General features: G+C 36.2%; 1 protein-coding gene across 3 annotated transcripts in view; it reads left to right on the top strand.

The window, feature by feature from the left end:
• The window catches only part of HOOK3 (hook microtubule tethering protein 3), an 85,669-nt gene that overhangs the window by 12,167 nt on the left and 58,754 nt on the right, over positions 1-14,748 (top strand). For all 3 annotated transcript variants that reach the window (XM_054003188.1, XM_054003190.1, XM_054003187.1), the window contains exons 2-3: positions 1,756-1,841; positions 11,149-11,221. In XM_054003188.1, coding sequence (XP_053859163.1) covers positions 1,756-1,841; positions 11,149-11,221 — 159 coding nt within the window. The remainder of the gene's footprint in view (positions 1-1,755; positions 1,842-11,148; positions 11,222-14,748) is intronic.

The raw sequence follows: 14,748 nt of genomic DNA, 5'->3' as shown, positions 1-14,748 counted from the left end.
TAAATATCGACAATGTCATTGCAGCCCTTTTTGTTGTACCTGTAAACTATTGTATATTGTTTAATATTTTGCTGAGCTGGGGACTCAGAGTTGTCTCTGTATTCCTTCAACAGTGTTGCCATAAATCAGAAACCACTGGTAAGTTCAGTTTTCTGACAAAATAGCAATTCAGTGTTGTATCCTGTTATGTTATGTTTTCATGTGTGGGTTTTTTTCCTCACCCACCCACTCTGATTTTCACCTAGTGTCCTGACAATCTATGATGGCTTCTTGATTTCTGGAGAGGCAGCTGTGGGGTTTTTTTAAGTAGTTCAGACCATGCTGTAAGAAAAGCTGAATCAGAAGTACAGAAGTCACTTCTGTCTTATATGCCACTCGGTAATTTATTCATGGGCTTTTGGAGCATGGACATCATTCATTACTATTGAGTGGTCACAGTTGATCAGGAAACATGCTCTGAGAGCTCAATTTTTGACTCTCCATGGATATAATGGTTTTTTTTTCCTACTTGAATGTTAGGGTTTTTTCTCCCGAATAAAAGAAAAAAAGGAAAATTCACCTATGTGCCTTTACTCCAAATTAATGTTAAATGGCATTGCTAGAGTGCTTACTTGAGTAATTGTACCTTACATGACCTAGAGTACTTATACCACAGGTATGATAATATACTATTCCAAAGGTATAAGGAGAATCTGGCTATTGGGCGCTTGACTTTTTGAGAACCTTCTCAGAGAAAGACCTTTAGAATTTCCCACTGAAACATGAATTGTCTTTTATTGTAATATACACATATAAAGAGTATTTATTGGGAAATGACTAACAACTATTACTCTTTCAAATGCCACTAAAGCATGAATGATTGTACATTATGTTCAGAAAAAAATGATTGATGCATCTAACATTATATAGACTGAAACTTCAAGTGCTCTTGTAGACTGCCTTATCCCTTGTGCATATGAACAAATTTGCTTTCTACAAATAAGCCCAAGTTTCCTGTATCCTGTAGGAGGAGGATAGTAAGAGAGAGCACTAGGCAGATAACCTCCAAATAATACCATAAAAATTATTTTTGCAAACTCATCCACATAATTTAAAAATAATGTTACTTTAAAGTAAATTATCAAATAACTTAAAAATATTGTCCTGAAGTGGACTGATTCATCTCACCAAGAGAGCAAGGAAGAAAAGAGCATTGCTGTGGACTGTGGTGCGTGTCACTGTGTTAATACAGCAGCATGAAATACTCAGAATTCTAGTAGTGTATAGAACAATTCAAGTTTTGCAGCATTGTGTTCTTCTCTTCCATCTCATAGTAGGGATTAATCAAGTTTGGAATATGTATGTCATCTACATTTCATCTTCTCATTGAAGAGCTTATGAGCGTTCTATGGGATCACTGTTCCTTCTAAAAACTGAGTTTCTTTTGTTGATTGAGAGGGTGTATTTGAATATATACACAAGAACATATAGAAGTACTTGAATGCACTGATGACTTTCAGTAAGTAGAAAATGCAGTAGAAAGTTTGCCTTTTGGAGAATGTAATACTGGTTTTTGTAGCAGTTTGTTGAGAAAACAAGGATACTAAGCTCTGTTAGTTGTTTTGATGGCTATTAAATATAAAGCTTTTTAAACCAAACATGTGCACTGAATGTGTGGAGTTTATCTTTTTGCTATTTGGCAGTATATTTTTTCAAACTTTTGACAATTCCTTTACATTGAAGGAAACAAGGATAACTTTTTCCTTTCTCTCACAGATCCAAACATTTAATGTTGAGGCACCATGCCAGACCGTGGAAGATTTAACGAGTGGGGTTGTGATGGCCCAGGTTCTTCAAAAAATGTAAGTAATTGTTTACTTAATGAATTAAATACAGAGGTTTTTTTATCTGTACTTTTTTGTATATTTACATGTGTTTTACCTTGGCTGGTATTCCTTAAGGATGTGGCTTAGATGGTACTTTAAAGTGGAACATGAGTAATGATTTTTTCTCTGTAGTTTACAGATAATTATCTTAAATGAAAAAAAGGTTTTGTTTTAGAGAAGAGTTCATTGAAGTATGAACTGACTGGAAAGTAACCTGAATTAAAACTAAACTTACAGATTCACATTTAAAATTGAAATCAGTGCAAGGTAAGGTAATTGGCCCTCATTGTTGTTTGAAACTATAGTCAGTAATGTTAGAAGTCGTTTAATGTAATAAAACTTCAGTGATAAACTGAATGGAACTGTCAGTTTAGTTGTTTGCAGTTGGAAGTACTTTTCAATTTTTTTCTACTACCCCTTGTCTGTTCATTGGGCACAACTGAGATTATGTGAGGGTATAAAGAAGTAACCACCACTGAGTCATTTATACACAGGAGCCTTCTCTAGGCTAAACAAACACAGCTCACTCAGTCTCACCTCACTTGAGTGCAGTCAGTTAATCCTCTTAATTACCCTTTGCTGAACTTCCGTCTGTGTCCAGGTATCTCTCTTACTGAGGAGGCCCAGATGCAGCAGTTCAGATATGGTTTTAACAGATCTGAGCAGTACCTTCTTTGGCCTGCAGGCAGCGATCTTCCCAACACAGCCCAGGTTTTGGTTTGCCTTCTTTGCTGCAAGGACACATTGCTGGAGTGTGTTCCACTTGGTTTCTTCCTGGTTTCTTGTCTGCAGAGCTGTTTTCCAGCCAGCTGACCCCCAATATATACTGGTGAATAGGGTTTGTTAGCACTTAACTTTTCTGAAATGTGTAAGGTTCCTCTCAGCTTGTTTTTCCACCTTATGGAATTTCTCCTGAATGGCAATGCAACTATCAGGTGTGTTGAACACTCCTTCCATTTTTATATTATATGAAAAATTGCCTTCTGTCCCATCATCTAGGTCCCTATTAAAAACATTTAATAATATTTACCCCTTGGATATGCTGCTAGTGAACTGGCGTCCAGCTGCATTTCATGCTTCTGAAACCTTTGAGCCTAGCGTTTCAGCCATTTTTCAGCCCACCTTGCTATCCAGTTACCCCTGTAATGCTTCATCAGTTCTTCTATGAAGATGTCATCCTGATCAGGCAGTCTGTAGTAATAATCTGTAACAGTGTCACTCATGTTCATCTGCTTAGTCATTCTGACCAGTAATCTCTCAGCTGGCTCATATCTGACCTAAGACAGAGCTCATGCATTCCCTCTGGTCTGTCACAGAAAGGGTGTCTTTCTGTCACTGCCTTCTCAGCTTGTTCTTCCTAAGGAGCCTGTATATGTTCATGGCAGCAGCCTTGGCATGTGAGCCATCCTACCACAACTTCATGATCCCAAGTGGGCCTGTGACCTTGTAACTACAGATAGAACTCTGGTTTTTCCTATTTGTTCTCCATGCTGCCTGCATTAGTGCACAAGCACTCCACATACGCATCCAGTCTTTCTGATTCCCAAGAATGAAACTTTCCCCAGAGCGTTCTTTAGGCCTTTGTATATTTATGTGCATATGCTTGAGGTGATCCCACTTTACCCAGACCTGTTTTGTTGACTGTGAGGTGTCTTTTGTTCATATCATTCCTCACCCCTAGTTCTTCAACAGAGTTCACTACTTTGTTACTTAATGTTCATTCTTTTTGTATAAAACTGTTCTTACCACCTTGGCCAGCCTGTTCCTGAAGATGCGTCTGCCCACCATAGTCTGGTGTATCCCATCTTTTCCAAGCAGTCCTTATTCTCAAACGGATTTAATGGTTATTGAAACCCAAACTTTGTTGCCAGCACTATATAGCAACTGGTTGTTGACCTGGAGGGTCTGTCTGCTGCTCAAACCTCCTCCTCACTAACTGGTGCAACAGGGGAGAACACCACTTGAGCTTTGACCATACCTTCCAAAGCTGCATAATCACACTTGGCACTTTGCAGGTTTCCCTAGCTGTACAGCTCATGCCCAGGTGGAAGAGCAAAAGGAATAATAATGTGAGGGTTAGACAAGCTTCAGCAGACTTTCAACAATGCCCGGAATTCAAACCCTAAGCAAGAAACAGCCCTTCTTTATGTCAGTAAGAAGATGAGGGTCCTCCATCCTGTTCTAGTGTTTAGCACTGCTCTCTTGTGCTGCTGTGCGGATCAGGTTTACTGACCACAGATTATTTGTTTGACAGGGTTCCTAGGGCTGTAAATGCTATGAGGATGCTGAGTATGTTCTTTAGTTCCAGATTCTCAGGAGTGGGAGCCTTCCTCCTAGTGAGAGAAGGAGCTGCCAGTTCACAGGAAGAAAAAAAAGGGGAAAAGGGAAATCTCAATATAGTCAAATATTTCAAAGCAAGACTTCTTAGCATGTGATTCTGAGATACTGTTTTCAGCTGATGAACTGATACTTTAAAACTAAATATACAATACAAATATTACATTTCTGTAGCATGATTTTAAAATACATAATGATCACCTAAACAATTCTTAATTCTTTCTTTATGTCCTATATAATAATTTGAACATGCCAAGATTAGTATTCAACTATCTTACTTTATGGTAGTTGTGCTTCAGATTTAACATTTTGCATACTTATGTAACGAACAGACATATTCTCATGCTGAAATTTAGCAACAGTATTGCTAAATCTTGACTGCATTCCTGCTGAGTTAAACTTTGAAGAGCAGCAGCAATCTGATTTTGGATTGTACAACAGGAATGATAACATGAACAATCTTTGAAAGAAAATACTGCTTTTTTCTTTTTAAAACAGAATAAACAGAAGCTAAGTAGTATAAGATAAGAAGTGTAACAGAAGTCTAATTGATTTTTGAAGTAGAAACCAAGGATTGTAGAGTAGCCAAACATTTTCCCTTTCCCTGGTCATGAGATTGGAATATAGGTCGAATACAGGGATCATCATTTGTATAGCTGAAAACTGACTAGGACTAGAAACTGATCAGGAGCATGTGACAAAGCCATTTTAAATATTGTTTCTTGAAAACAAAACCAAATTCAACACTAGCAGTGAAATCCTCCTGTAGGTCCTTTGAACAAAAACAACAGGAAGATTACTTCACTGGGAGTTAGGGCATGTTCAGCAACATGAAGCAGGTCTAGAGCAGGCTTGTTTGCTTTTTTCTTTTTATATTAGCAACACGGGTTCCCACTCTGCCCCAAGAAAATAAGTCATGTATAATACGATTTTTGCAGGAAGACAGCTGCATACTTAAGGTTATTTGGAAAAGTCATGCAGTGATGTTAAATAGCAAGGAGCAAGCCGGAAAGCATCTGGTCACTGCAGACATATCATTTGCAGTGAAAACTTGAATAGTTGTCTTTGACATGAAAATCTCTCAAAAAGTTAATCTTCAAAGGAAAAATGTGTTGTTTTGACCACAGACTCAACTTAAGTGCCATTACTCTTATTGTATTGAGAAGGATAAACTACTATTTTTGTAATTTTTAAAGGAAAAATGAAAACTGGGTGTTTCTTAGTATAGGTGCTTCCTGTTAAAGGTTCTTTTTAAGTGTGTGTTCTTTGAGCCTAATAACAATGGGAGGTTGATTAGGTAAAGGTAGGGAGGGGAAAGTTCTGGCAACTTTGTGTGAATCAGGATTTTACTATAGAAAATTAATTAATGTTTAAAAATATTAAAGAGCAGATTAATATATCCAGTAAAGAAGAGCATTGATGAAAATTTAAAGGTGTTGGAGTGGTCCAATGATCTGAATATATTTTCAGATAGGGGACTGAGGATAGCATTTCTTCCAAAAAACTTAAAGGTTTAATAGTGAATTCTGTTATTTCTATTTTTTTTTTTCCCTTACATCTGTCTTCTTAGGAAGAATCCGCTGGTACTTACGAGGATGGGAGGTAGTAGGTCATGATGAGGAGCAGTTTTTGAGAGCTCCCTAGCTCAGGGAATTAGTTGTTTTAGACATACATAAATTTTATACAAAACAGAACTGTAGGATTTAGTCAGAAAATGGAAGAAAAGAGGAACGAGAAGAGGAAGAACATTGCTTGATCATCAGCTGATAAAAAACAGCTGTGCCTTGTACCAAGTGGAAGAGGCTGGCAGTTTCTTCTGTGGTTCTTAATTTTTCATACATCATCCTCAATATTTTTTGCTCTCACAGTAGCAGTCCATTTGTAAGTAAGTGCCAGACATCACAAAAAATGCAGCAGAATTTTTAAAAAACTGTTGGAATAAGCTGTGAGAAGGAAAGGTTACAGAGAAAATTACTGACGCCTTCAGAAGCTTTTTGCTATTGATGTAGTGTGTGATAGCAAATACCAGAAATATGTTCTATGTAACCAAGCATGAAAATTTTGCTTGCAGTCTCAGCTGTTAAAAAACAGGTATTGGTAAATTCCCGAAGGACATTTTCTTCCTTTATAGCATTAAAACTTTATCTTTGAATTTAGCTTAAAGTACCATTGAATGTAATTCTCTAGTGCTAATTGTATTATTGTAGAGGAAGAAACTCAGCCTATGTTTTAGCTTAACTTTTGTGTGTTATTCTGTAAGATTCATTGTTTCTATTCAGATGAGGTGATCCCTCTGACTAGCATTGATATGAAATACAGTAAGAAAAAATGCCTGTACACTTTGCAGTGTTGACAATTGTTTTAAAGAATGTTGTACTGCAGGAGTAAAGAGTGGAAGCAAAAGAAAATGTTTAATTTTTTATGAGTATACTGGTGGCCTAAAATTGTGTAGCTTGTGCAGGTAGGAGTGCCATAGCTTGCTTCTGAGTCACATCCTTTTTTTTTGTGTAGCTTGCACTGATGTCAATTAAGTTTTCACTGTCCACTGATATCCCTATAATAGCAAGATTTCCTGTTCTAAAATTTTCCTTTCATCCCGCTCTGGAGACTGTTTAATACCAGCTGTCCCTCTTGTTTTGATTCTTTCTTCCTCTGTCATAGTGGCCTTGGTAAATGTAAGACATTGTGTATATTTTCTTCTGTCATCTATGCATTTTGCCCCTCTCAATGAATTATTCATTTGTGATATTATACATTGCAACACGCTATATTATTTTGACACATGCAAAACACAAAAGCCATGCTTTTGTATATCACTGGGGGAGGGAAATTTTTGTAAACACGTTTTTTTAAGCAGCTTACTGTACCACTGTTAAAATGAGTAATAATCATGAGTTATACTACATGCTCTGTGGGTTGGTTTTCTTCAGAAGCGTATTTCTGTCTCTTGGCATCTGTGATGCAGAGGGATGATTGCTTAAATAAAGGAAAATTTGCATACAAAATAAGATGGAGATGGTATAAATGAGCACTGCTGAAAACATCACATGAAGTGATAGAGCATTAGCAACAGCACAAGTATCTTGTGCTCTGAAGAAAAGTCCCAGTTATTTGCAGTACTACTGAGATAGTAGGCAGCAATCAACTGATGTACAAATACCTTTCTAAACCTGAAAGTTATCCAGTGCTGGAGATTGTTTAAGTTTGCATCTAGGCTCAGGAACTTACTGAATTCAAAATACTTAGTTAATGTATGAGTTATCTCATGGTAATGAAGATGCTCCAGTTAATTTTCTGATAGTATAGCTGTTCACTTCTCAGCCACACATTTTCATATTTGCTTAGGTGATGCTTTTTCAAACACTGTAAGAAGAATGCTGTTGCTTCTAAATGAAATAGCCTAAGGTAGTCTGAATTTGATTGAATCCTGATCCCCAAAAATATAGCAAAAGGACTCTTGTTTGCAACAAGGGCTGTGAACAATCTAACATCTGGAAGCCCATTTTTAAAAGTATGTTTAGAAGTTCTTGTGGAAAAGTTTTTATTTCAGGTTTGCTTTCCAATAGTTTATTATATAGAGAGAGCATTGTTGTTGGTACTACTAATGAACTTTAATGAGACTTTTGAAGAGAAAGAAAATTTTAATGGTGATGAGGTTGAGGAAAGGATGATCATTCTAGATTTGATTGGTGTTGATAACCGACGTTTTGCTTTTCTGCTTATTGTATTCCTGGCAAAGTGTTTTTGCAGTGTGCTATTAATTATTAACCTGTATGAAAGTTCTAAAAAAAGAAAAGCTCTAAAAAGAATTGTTGGTGCTATTTTGACCATTGTTACATGATATTGATTTCAACTGGATTGCTTATCAGCTGCTGGACACTTGGATGCTTCCATGAGGTTTGTATACATACAAACGAAAAAATAAATGGGATTTGTAGAAGAGCACTACCACACTGAATTTAGATTTATTTCTCAGGGACCTTCCTTAAGTATGTCTGGTGACATATATCAGGGTTTAGATAGCCTATGACTTTCATCAAGACTGTAGAAGTCATTTGCTGTCCATTTTATTACAGTAGTAGCTGAGAAAAGCTGCTTAATTTCTGCTGTATTTCAGGCTTTCAGAGTGAAGTAAGATGGACCTAACTCTGAAGTCTTGTTAATGTTCCTCAGCTGATTCTCTTATTGGTGCTGTTATTGTTGAAAACTGGATATGCAATATCAGCTACCCAGTCAGTCCAAATACAATTTTGCTTGTGGGATGTTGTTTATAGTTACCCATGTTGTTTCCTAGAACCATTATTTACCATGAAAATGGTATATCAAGGATTGATACATTCATGCCACTACAACCTTGAAGCAGCTGAAGATGTTAGTGGCCAAGTGCAACCCTTAAAATTGTAAGATACAGTCCTTAAGGAAGTCCTGTTGGTTGGTTTTTTTTGTTTTTTTTGTTTTTTTTTTTTTTTTTTTTTTTTTTTTTTGTTTTGTTTGTTTTTTGTTTTTTTTTTTTTTTTTTTTTTGTTTGTTTGTTTGTTTGTTTTTTTTTGATGGGGAAGCACAGGTCATACTTGCTTTCTCTCTCAGCTGCATAAATACTTTATAATTGTGAGTCTGTTGTTAAGCTAGTTTATTTGTGTGTTGGCAATTCCCAGAAGACCCATTTGACAGTCATTAGGGTATTTTTTGAAACCCACACCTAAAATGGGATTTGAACTGTCATTCTTTTCATTAGTGTCCAGATGATTTTGTTGTGATTGAGTTGAAATTAGGTACATGATGGCTTTTTAATTAAGGCTTTTTGCAAGGAGAGCTATTTGTTTCATGTAAAATCTGAATGTAAACTTTTTTCATGTGTCAGAGATCTTACATATACTTGAATCGATGTCATTCTTAAGTTTTCTTGTCTTCTTGTGGCAGAGAGGCCATTTGAAAGCTATTTGAAAACATATTTCAAAACCAGATGATAGTCTGGATAAGACATTACTTGTTCTGTTTCTTATTTAAGATTCTGTCATCTGTACTAGAACTGTACTCTTTTTGAATTGAAGTAATTTTGAGTCATCAACTTAACTAGTAATTAAAGCTGTTCTTCCAGATATATGTTTGCAGATGCCATGTCAAGGGAAACAAAATATGCTGTAATCTTCACCAGAGTCTGTAAAAAAGTGTGTAAAAATAGCAATGAAAATGTGTCAGTAGAGAAACATTGCTATTTGTGATCTGTTGCCCTGACTTATAAAAGTGTTAAGTTTTCTTTTATAGTTCTTTTGAAAGTTTTAAAGTTCTCATAAAACTTCTTTAGCCTTCTGATAATGTTTACATATTTGAGAGTCACAGTTCCCACACAATTTCATGTATAAATAGAATAGTTTACGTATTTCTCTGTGGGCGGAGAGAAATGATTGATTGATCTTTGGACTAGTATGGTTGGAGAGGTGGTAATTCCATCCTCCAATCCACGGTCACCTTTGGAATTATATAAATATCAGATGTTTGAATAAAACTTGGTCTTTTTCTCTTTTGAACTTATCAAGCTTCTGTATACTCATTTCATGTCCAGTAGTGACAGTGATCTTCCTCCATTGCTGTGTATTATAGTTGTAATACAGCTTGCAGACCTTGATGCATTGTGAAGACACTGTGGAGAAGATGGAATACAGCATGTACCGTGCGTCAGATGCAAAGTGTGGCTGCAAAGTTTGTGCTTTAATAAAAGTACTGATGTAATTGCTGGTTTACAATATATATGATATGGATGTTATTTGACTCTCCAGACGTATTCAGGGTTCTCTTGAAGTTTTGCCAAAAGATCTCATGGCATCTTGCAGTTGAAAAAAGAGCTCAGTCCAGAACCCCTTCTATGTGTAGAAGGTGCAGTGGTAAATCTAACAGTAGCCAGTGGCAAATGCGGCAGTATAAGTCCAGAAAATAGAGTACTTCACCTGAAACTGTAACGCAAAATCTTAAGAGCATCTTGCTAACAATAGAAAGGTTCTTTTTGCATTCTGGCTGTATTGATTTCATATGTTGGATGAAACATGAGCCTTTCCTTATGTTTTTCTACTCCTTTAAAACCAGTTGTATATAGTACATTATTTCTCCTTAATTCTGATTATAGCATTTTCAAAATTCTCTATGATAAAGGGAAAATTTGACTGAACTGAGCAGTAGAAAATGTTAGCCTTTTAGATGATCTTCGAGCTTGGCAGAGACAGTCTCAGGAGGTGTCTTGAAGAAGCAGCTTGTGGAAGATGCTTCGAGAAAAATGAATAGGGAGAAATTGTCCATAGAAATAGAAATAGTTCTCTATTCTTTTTCTTGATTGCCTTGTCAAAAGTGCAGAGGATAGAAAAACTTCTGAGGAACAGTGTTCACAAAAAGTTTTGTATAGGGTTACTGTGAAAAGAGGATTTCAAAAACTGATAGTGTTTGGTAAATGAAATAGTCATAAAAACTTCAGTGATGCTTTCTAGCTCTTCTCACTCTATCAAGACAGCATATGTATTGTTCCATTTCAGGCTTTTATTTTAGAAGCTGAATACTTGTAAGCAGTGTACAATGGTAGGGATCCATAAGGTGTGGAAAAGTAATAATTTTTAACAATTTTAATAAATACAAGTAAATATTGCTGCAACATTAGAGGAGAAATTAAGAGGTAGGACTTACGGAGGGAAAAATTGGCGAAATGCATTCAAAATACAAAGAACCTTCCTCAAAAGCATAAGCTGCTCATGACACATAAATGAAGCTGTACTGTCAACAGGGTGAAAGTTCTTAGAAAAGTAAGTAGTAACAGGATTCTGAACTACTATATTCTGGCCATGCGTCAGATACAAGAGGTAGTCATTTCACTTAACTCAAACCTGAGATAGGAGCTTAATGATGAATGTGTACTCAGAATTTCTGTAATGTGTTTTTAATGAATACACTTTTTATCTTTCAGTGATCCAGCTTATTTTGATGAAAATTGGCTGAACAGAATCAAAACGGAAGTGGGAGATAATTGGAGGCTAAAGGTATTTGACTTACTTTGCTTGTCTGTGAATCTGTATTTGAGTACTTAATACAATATTGTGTCTAAGTATTCTCACATTTCTGGATTAGGATCTTGCTTTATATTGCATTTTGAATTTTGGACCATTTTAATTACACTTACTTGTTTTTATGTTGTATTGTCCTGCACAGTTTTAGCAAAGACATTTTGAATTTGTAAACAGGTTTTAATGATTTAAAAGGAAAATATTAAAATAAATGTTATACATTAGTTACCTCTCGTTTTTCAAACATTGAATGAGACATCTTTTTAATGTACAGTGTGAAAGCAGCTGCTAAAAAAGCAGCTTTTTTGAGAAGCAACTGCATAAAAATAGGAACAATAACCAGTATATTTAAAGAAAAATGGCAACATGTTGCTTCCTTTTACTTTGTCAGCTCTGCAGAGCTACTGAGTTTTAAGAGAGGAAGTCATGTTTTTTCTGTGTTTCTACTCAGCATGATTTTTAATCACAGTCTGTTTGCTGGGTCATTTATCACTTGGCATTCTAGACTTCTCTGCAAACCTGAAGGAAATAGAATTTACAAGAACTATGAACGAGGAACATTTTGCTTTAGAATCTGGGGAACGCAGTCTCACATGCAGATGTTAGTGTAGTTTTTGACTAGTTTTCTTCAGAGAATGATCTATGTGCTTTTCTAAATTTCCATTTTCAGGCTGACTAATTTGGGGGAAGCAAAATAATTAAGAATTTACTGTTAGTTCTTGTTTCCTGTAAAACCATTTTGTTCCAGCCACCAAACCCCATTCTGAGCATCTGGGGAAGGACCAAAACTTGTGACATGCTGTAGTACTTACAGGCTTTTCTACATCACTTTCTGAATTGCAGGGACACTAAGAGACAGAATGCTGCCTGAGACAAAGATGGAACACACTGCTACTGTTTATGTTTTGACTTGGCCAGGAAACGTGTAACAGCATGGTTTCTGTTGTCTGACCAGCTCTGTGAAGTCTGGAGTGCTTTAGAATGTTTTGTCTACTAGGGCTGCCAGCAGAAGTGAGGGTACATACTGACTGACTGCTGAACAAAAGACATGATCCCTAAAAAACCTTTAGGACTCCTTTGGCATCTGCTGCATGTAGAGCACTTAATCTAAATTAACTTCTCAAAGAATTGTATGGAATTGCAAGTGAACAGCTGGATAGAAGGTCTTACTTTTTTGTCAAATATTTTTTGGGTTTTTTTCCTAAGGGGTATTAAAGTCTTGGCTGTAAAATGTGGAGGATAACAAACAGAGAACTGTTGATTATAATAGCATTTGAGCTAATTGAATGTGAAGCAGCAGCTTCTATAACTGTCATTTGAAGTTTGAGGAATAAATATTTTATTTTTATGTCTCCCACCAGTTTGGCAGATGTAAAAGCTTAGCAGGTGTGAAAAAAAAAAAAAAAAGCTGAGCAATCCAGTAACTTCCTTATGTGACTGAGGTTGGCAAAGCATGAGGTCAAATTTCAGTTTCTTGCTGATGTCATTCCATATTGTTTTTCAAGTGTCCATGTAAACAAGAGTTAAAAACTGGTTTTTATTTTTGTTTAAGAAATATGTATAATTCAGCTTTTTGTATACATTTTTATAGACCACTCACATTTTAATGAGGAATGCTAAAAGGCAGAAGTGTGATACTTGAACTCTTGTTTTTTAATCTGGAAGTAATCCTATACTTTGCCAACTGTTTTTTATATGTGAGTAAATATTAGTAGTAGTCTAGTTTTCCAAATGTCTATCATCCAGTCCTTCATTTAAAGTCTGGCTTGTAGGAACACTTCAATCTGTGCATTTCTATTAATAGAATTGTTCAGCTTGGAAAAGACTTAAGATCAAGTTAACTCCACCAAGTCCACACTAAACCAGGACCCTAAGCTCCACATCTACACCTCTTCTAGATACCTTCAGGGGTAGTAACTCAACTACTTCCCTGGGCAGCCTGTTCCAATGCTTGACAATGCCTTTGATGAAGAAATGTTTCATAATACCCAGTTTTAATTTCCCCTGGTGCAACTTGAGGCCATTTCCTCTTGTTATGTCACTTGCTAACTGAGAGAAGAGACTGACCCTCATCTCACTACAACCTCCTTTTAGAAATATATTCATTACTGGATTTAAGATGTGGGCATCATAGTTTCATGACTCTAGAATATAGCTTTCCCTTCATACTTTAAGAAGTGCCATGAGAAGTGATAACTGGATTATCTCAAATGTTGTGGTAATGAGCTGCTTATTTTCTTGTTGCTAAACATGGTCACTCTTTGTCTCTGATGCCATCTGGTGTAGCAGTCACCACTTGTACAAGCTCTTGGTATCGTGAACCACATAAAGGAGCTGGTCTAGTAGGGGAAATACAGAAAAACAATCTAAATGTAATGTGTAGGAAGTTTTGTGAAACAGTGGTTAGGTGGGCTGGTAGAGATTACTGTAGGTCTTGTATAGCCCATCTAACCACTGTTTGTGGAAGTACTCAGAAAATGATAGAAGCATAGAGTTGTTAAGTTTGGGAAAGACCTTTAAGATTGAGACCCAGCTGTCAACCTAGAACCACCACTGTGTTCACCATTACCCATTATGTCACCAAGTGCCGTATTTGCACATTTTTTGAACACTTCCATGGATGATGATTCTACCATTTTGGTAGGCAGTCTGTTCCAATGCTCTATGACCCCTTCTGTGAAAATCTTTTACCTAACATTTAACCTAAACTTATCTGATGCCATTTGAGACAGTTTCTTCTTGTCCTGTCACTTATTACCTGGGAGAAGGTAATGAATGATGTGATTGTTAATTTTTAATTGTGTGTTGCCCTGTGTAGAGAAGAAACAAGAATATAAGGCTGAGATTTTTTTGGGGAGGGGGCAGGAGGGGGATGCACGGGTTTGGTTAGTTTGGTTTTTTTAGTATTTTGCTTTCTGATAACTGCAATGTTTTTGCTGTTGCTGTACCATTTGAAAAAAAAAAAAACTCACAGGGATGTTTTTAAATTCTTGGTTTCAGGGCAAGTTGCCAGACTTGAGAAATTGAGCAGTGCACAGGAGAGAAAAAGGGAAATGCTAAAACTTGGGGAGTTTGCAAAATAGGAGCCTTTCAGCAAGCATTGTGGTTCTTAGAACTAACCAGATCTTTGTCTACTGTATTTAGTAGGGAAATGTTGTTATTTCTTCAGGGTTAAAATTTCATGCTCATAGCATACATCAATATACATAGTAGTTAGTGTTTTCAGCAACAAAAGGACTTTTTACTGCTGCCTTAACTGCAATTTTATGATGGCTTACAAAAATAAAAAAACAAAGCCGTTAACTCTTTCCTCGTGTACAACGAACACTTCTATATAGTCCAGATTTAAATTTTGTACAACATAGTATTTCATGGCTGAGGAAGATGACATCTTGAACATAAAACCTGTACTGAAAATGAAAAGCAGCTTAGAAAATTACTTGATCACCAAAATTTTGCAGGAGTGAAATTCCCTAATCAAGAAAAAAATTACTGATTTGATA

This window comes from Vidua macroura, chromosome Z (assembly GCF_024509145.1).
Source record: "Vidua macroura isolate BioBank_ID:100142 chromosome Z, ASM2450914v1, whole genome shotgun sequence".
Lineage (NCBI taxonomy): Eukaryota > Metazoa > Chordata > Aves > Passeriformes > Viduidae > Vidua > Vidua macroura.
The sequence above is the reverse complement of the archived record's forward strand: the minus strand, read 5'-3'. Positions and strand labels throughout refer to the sequence as shown.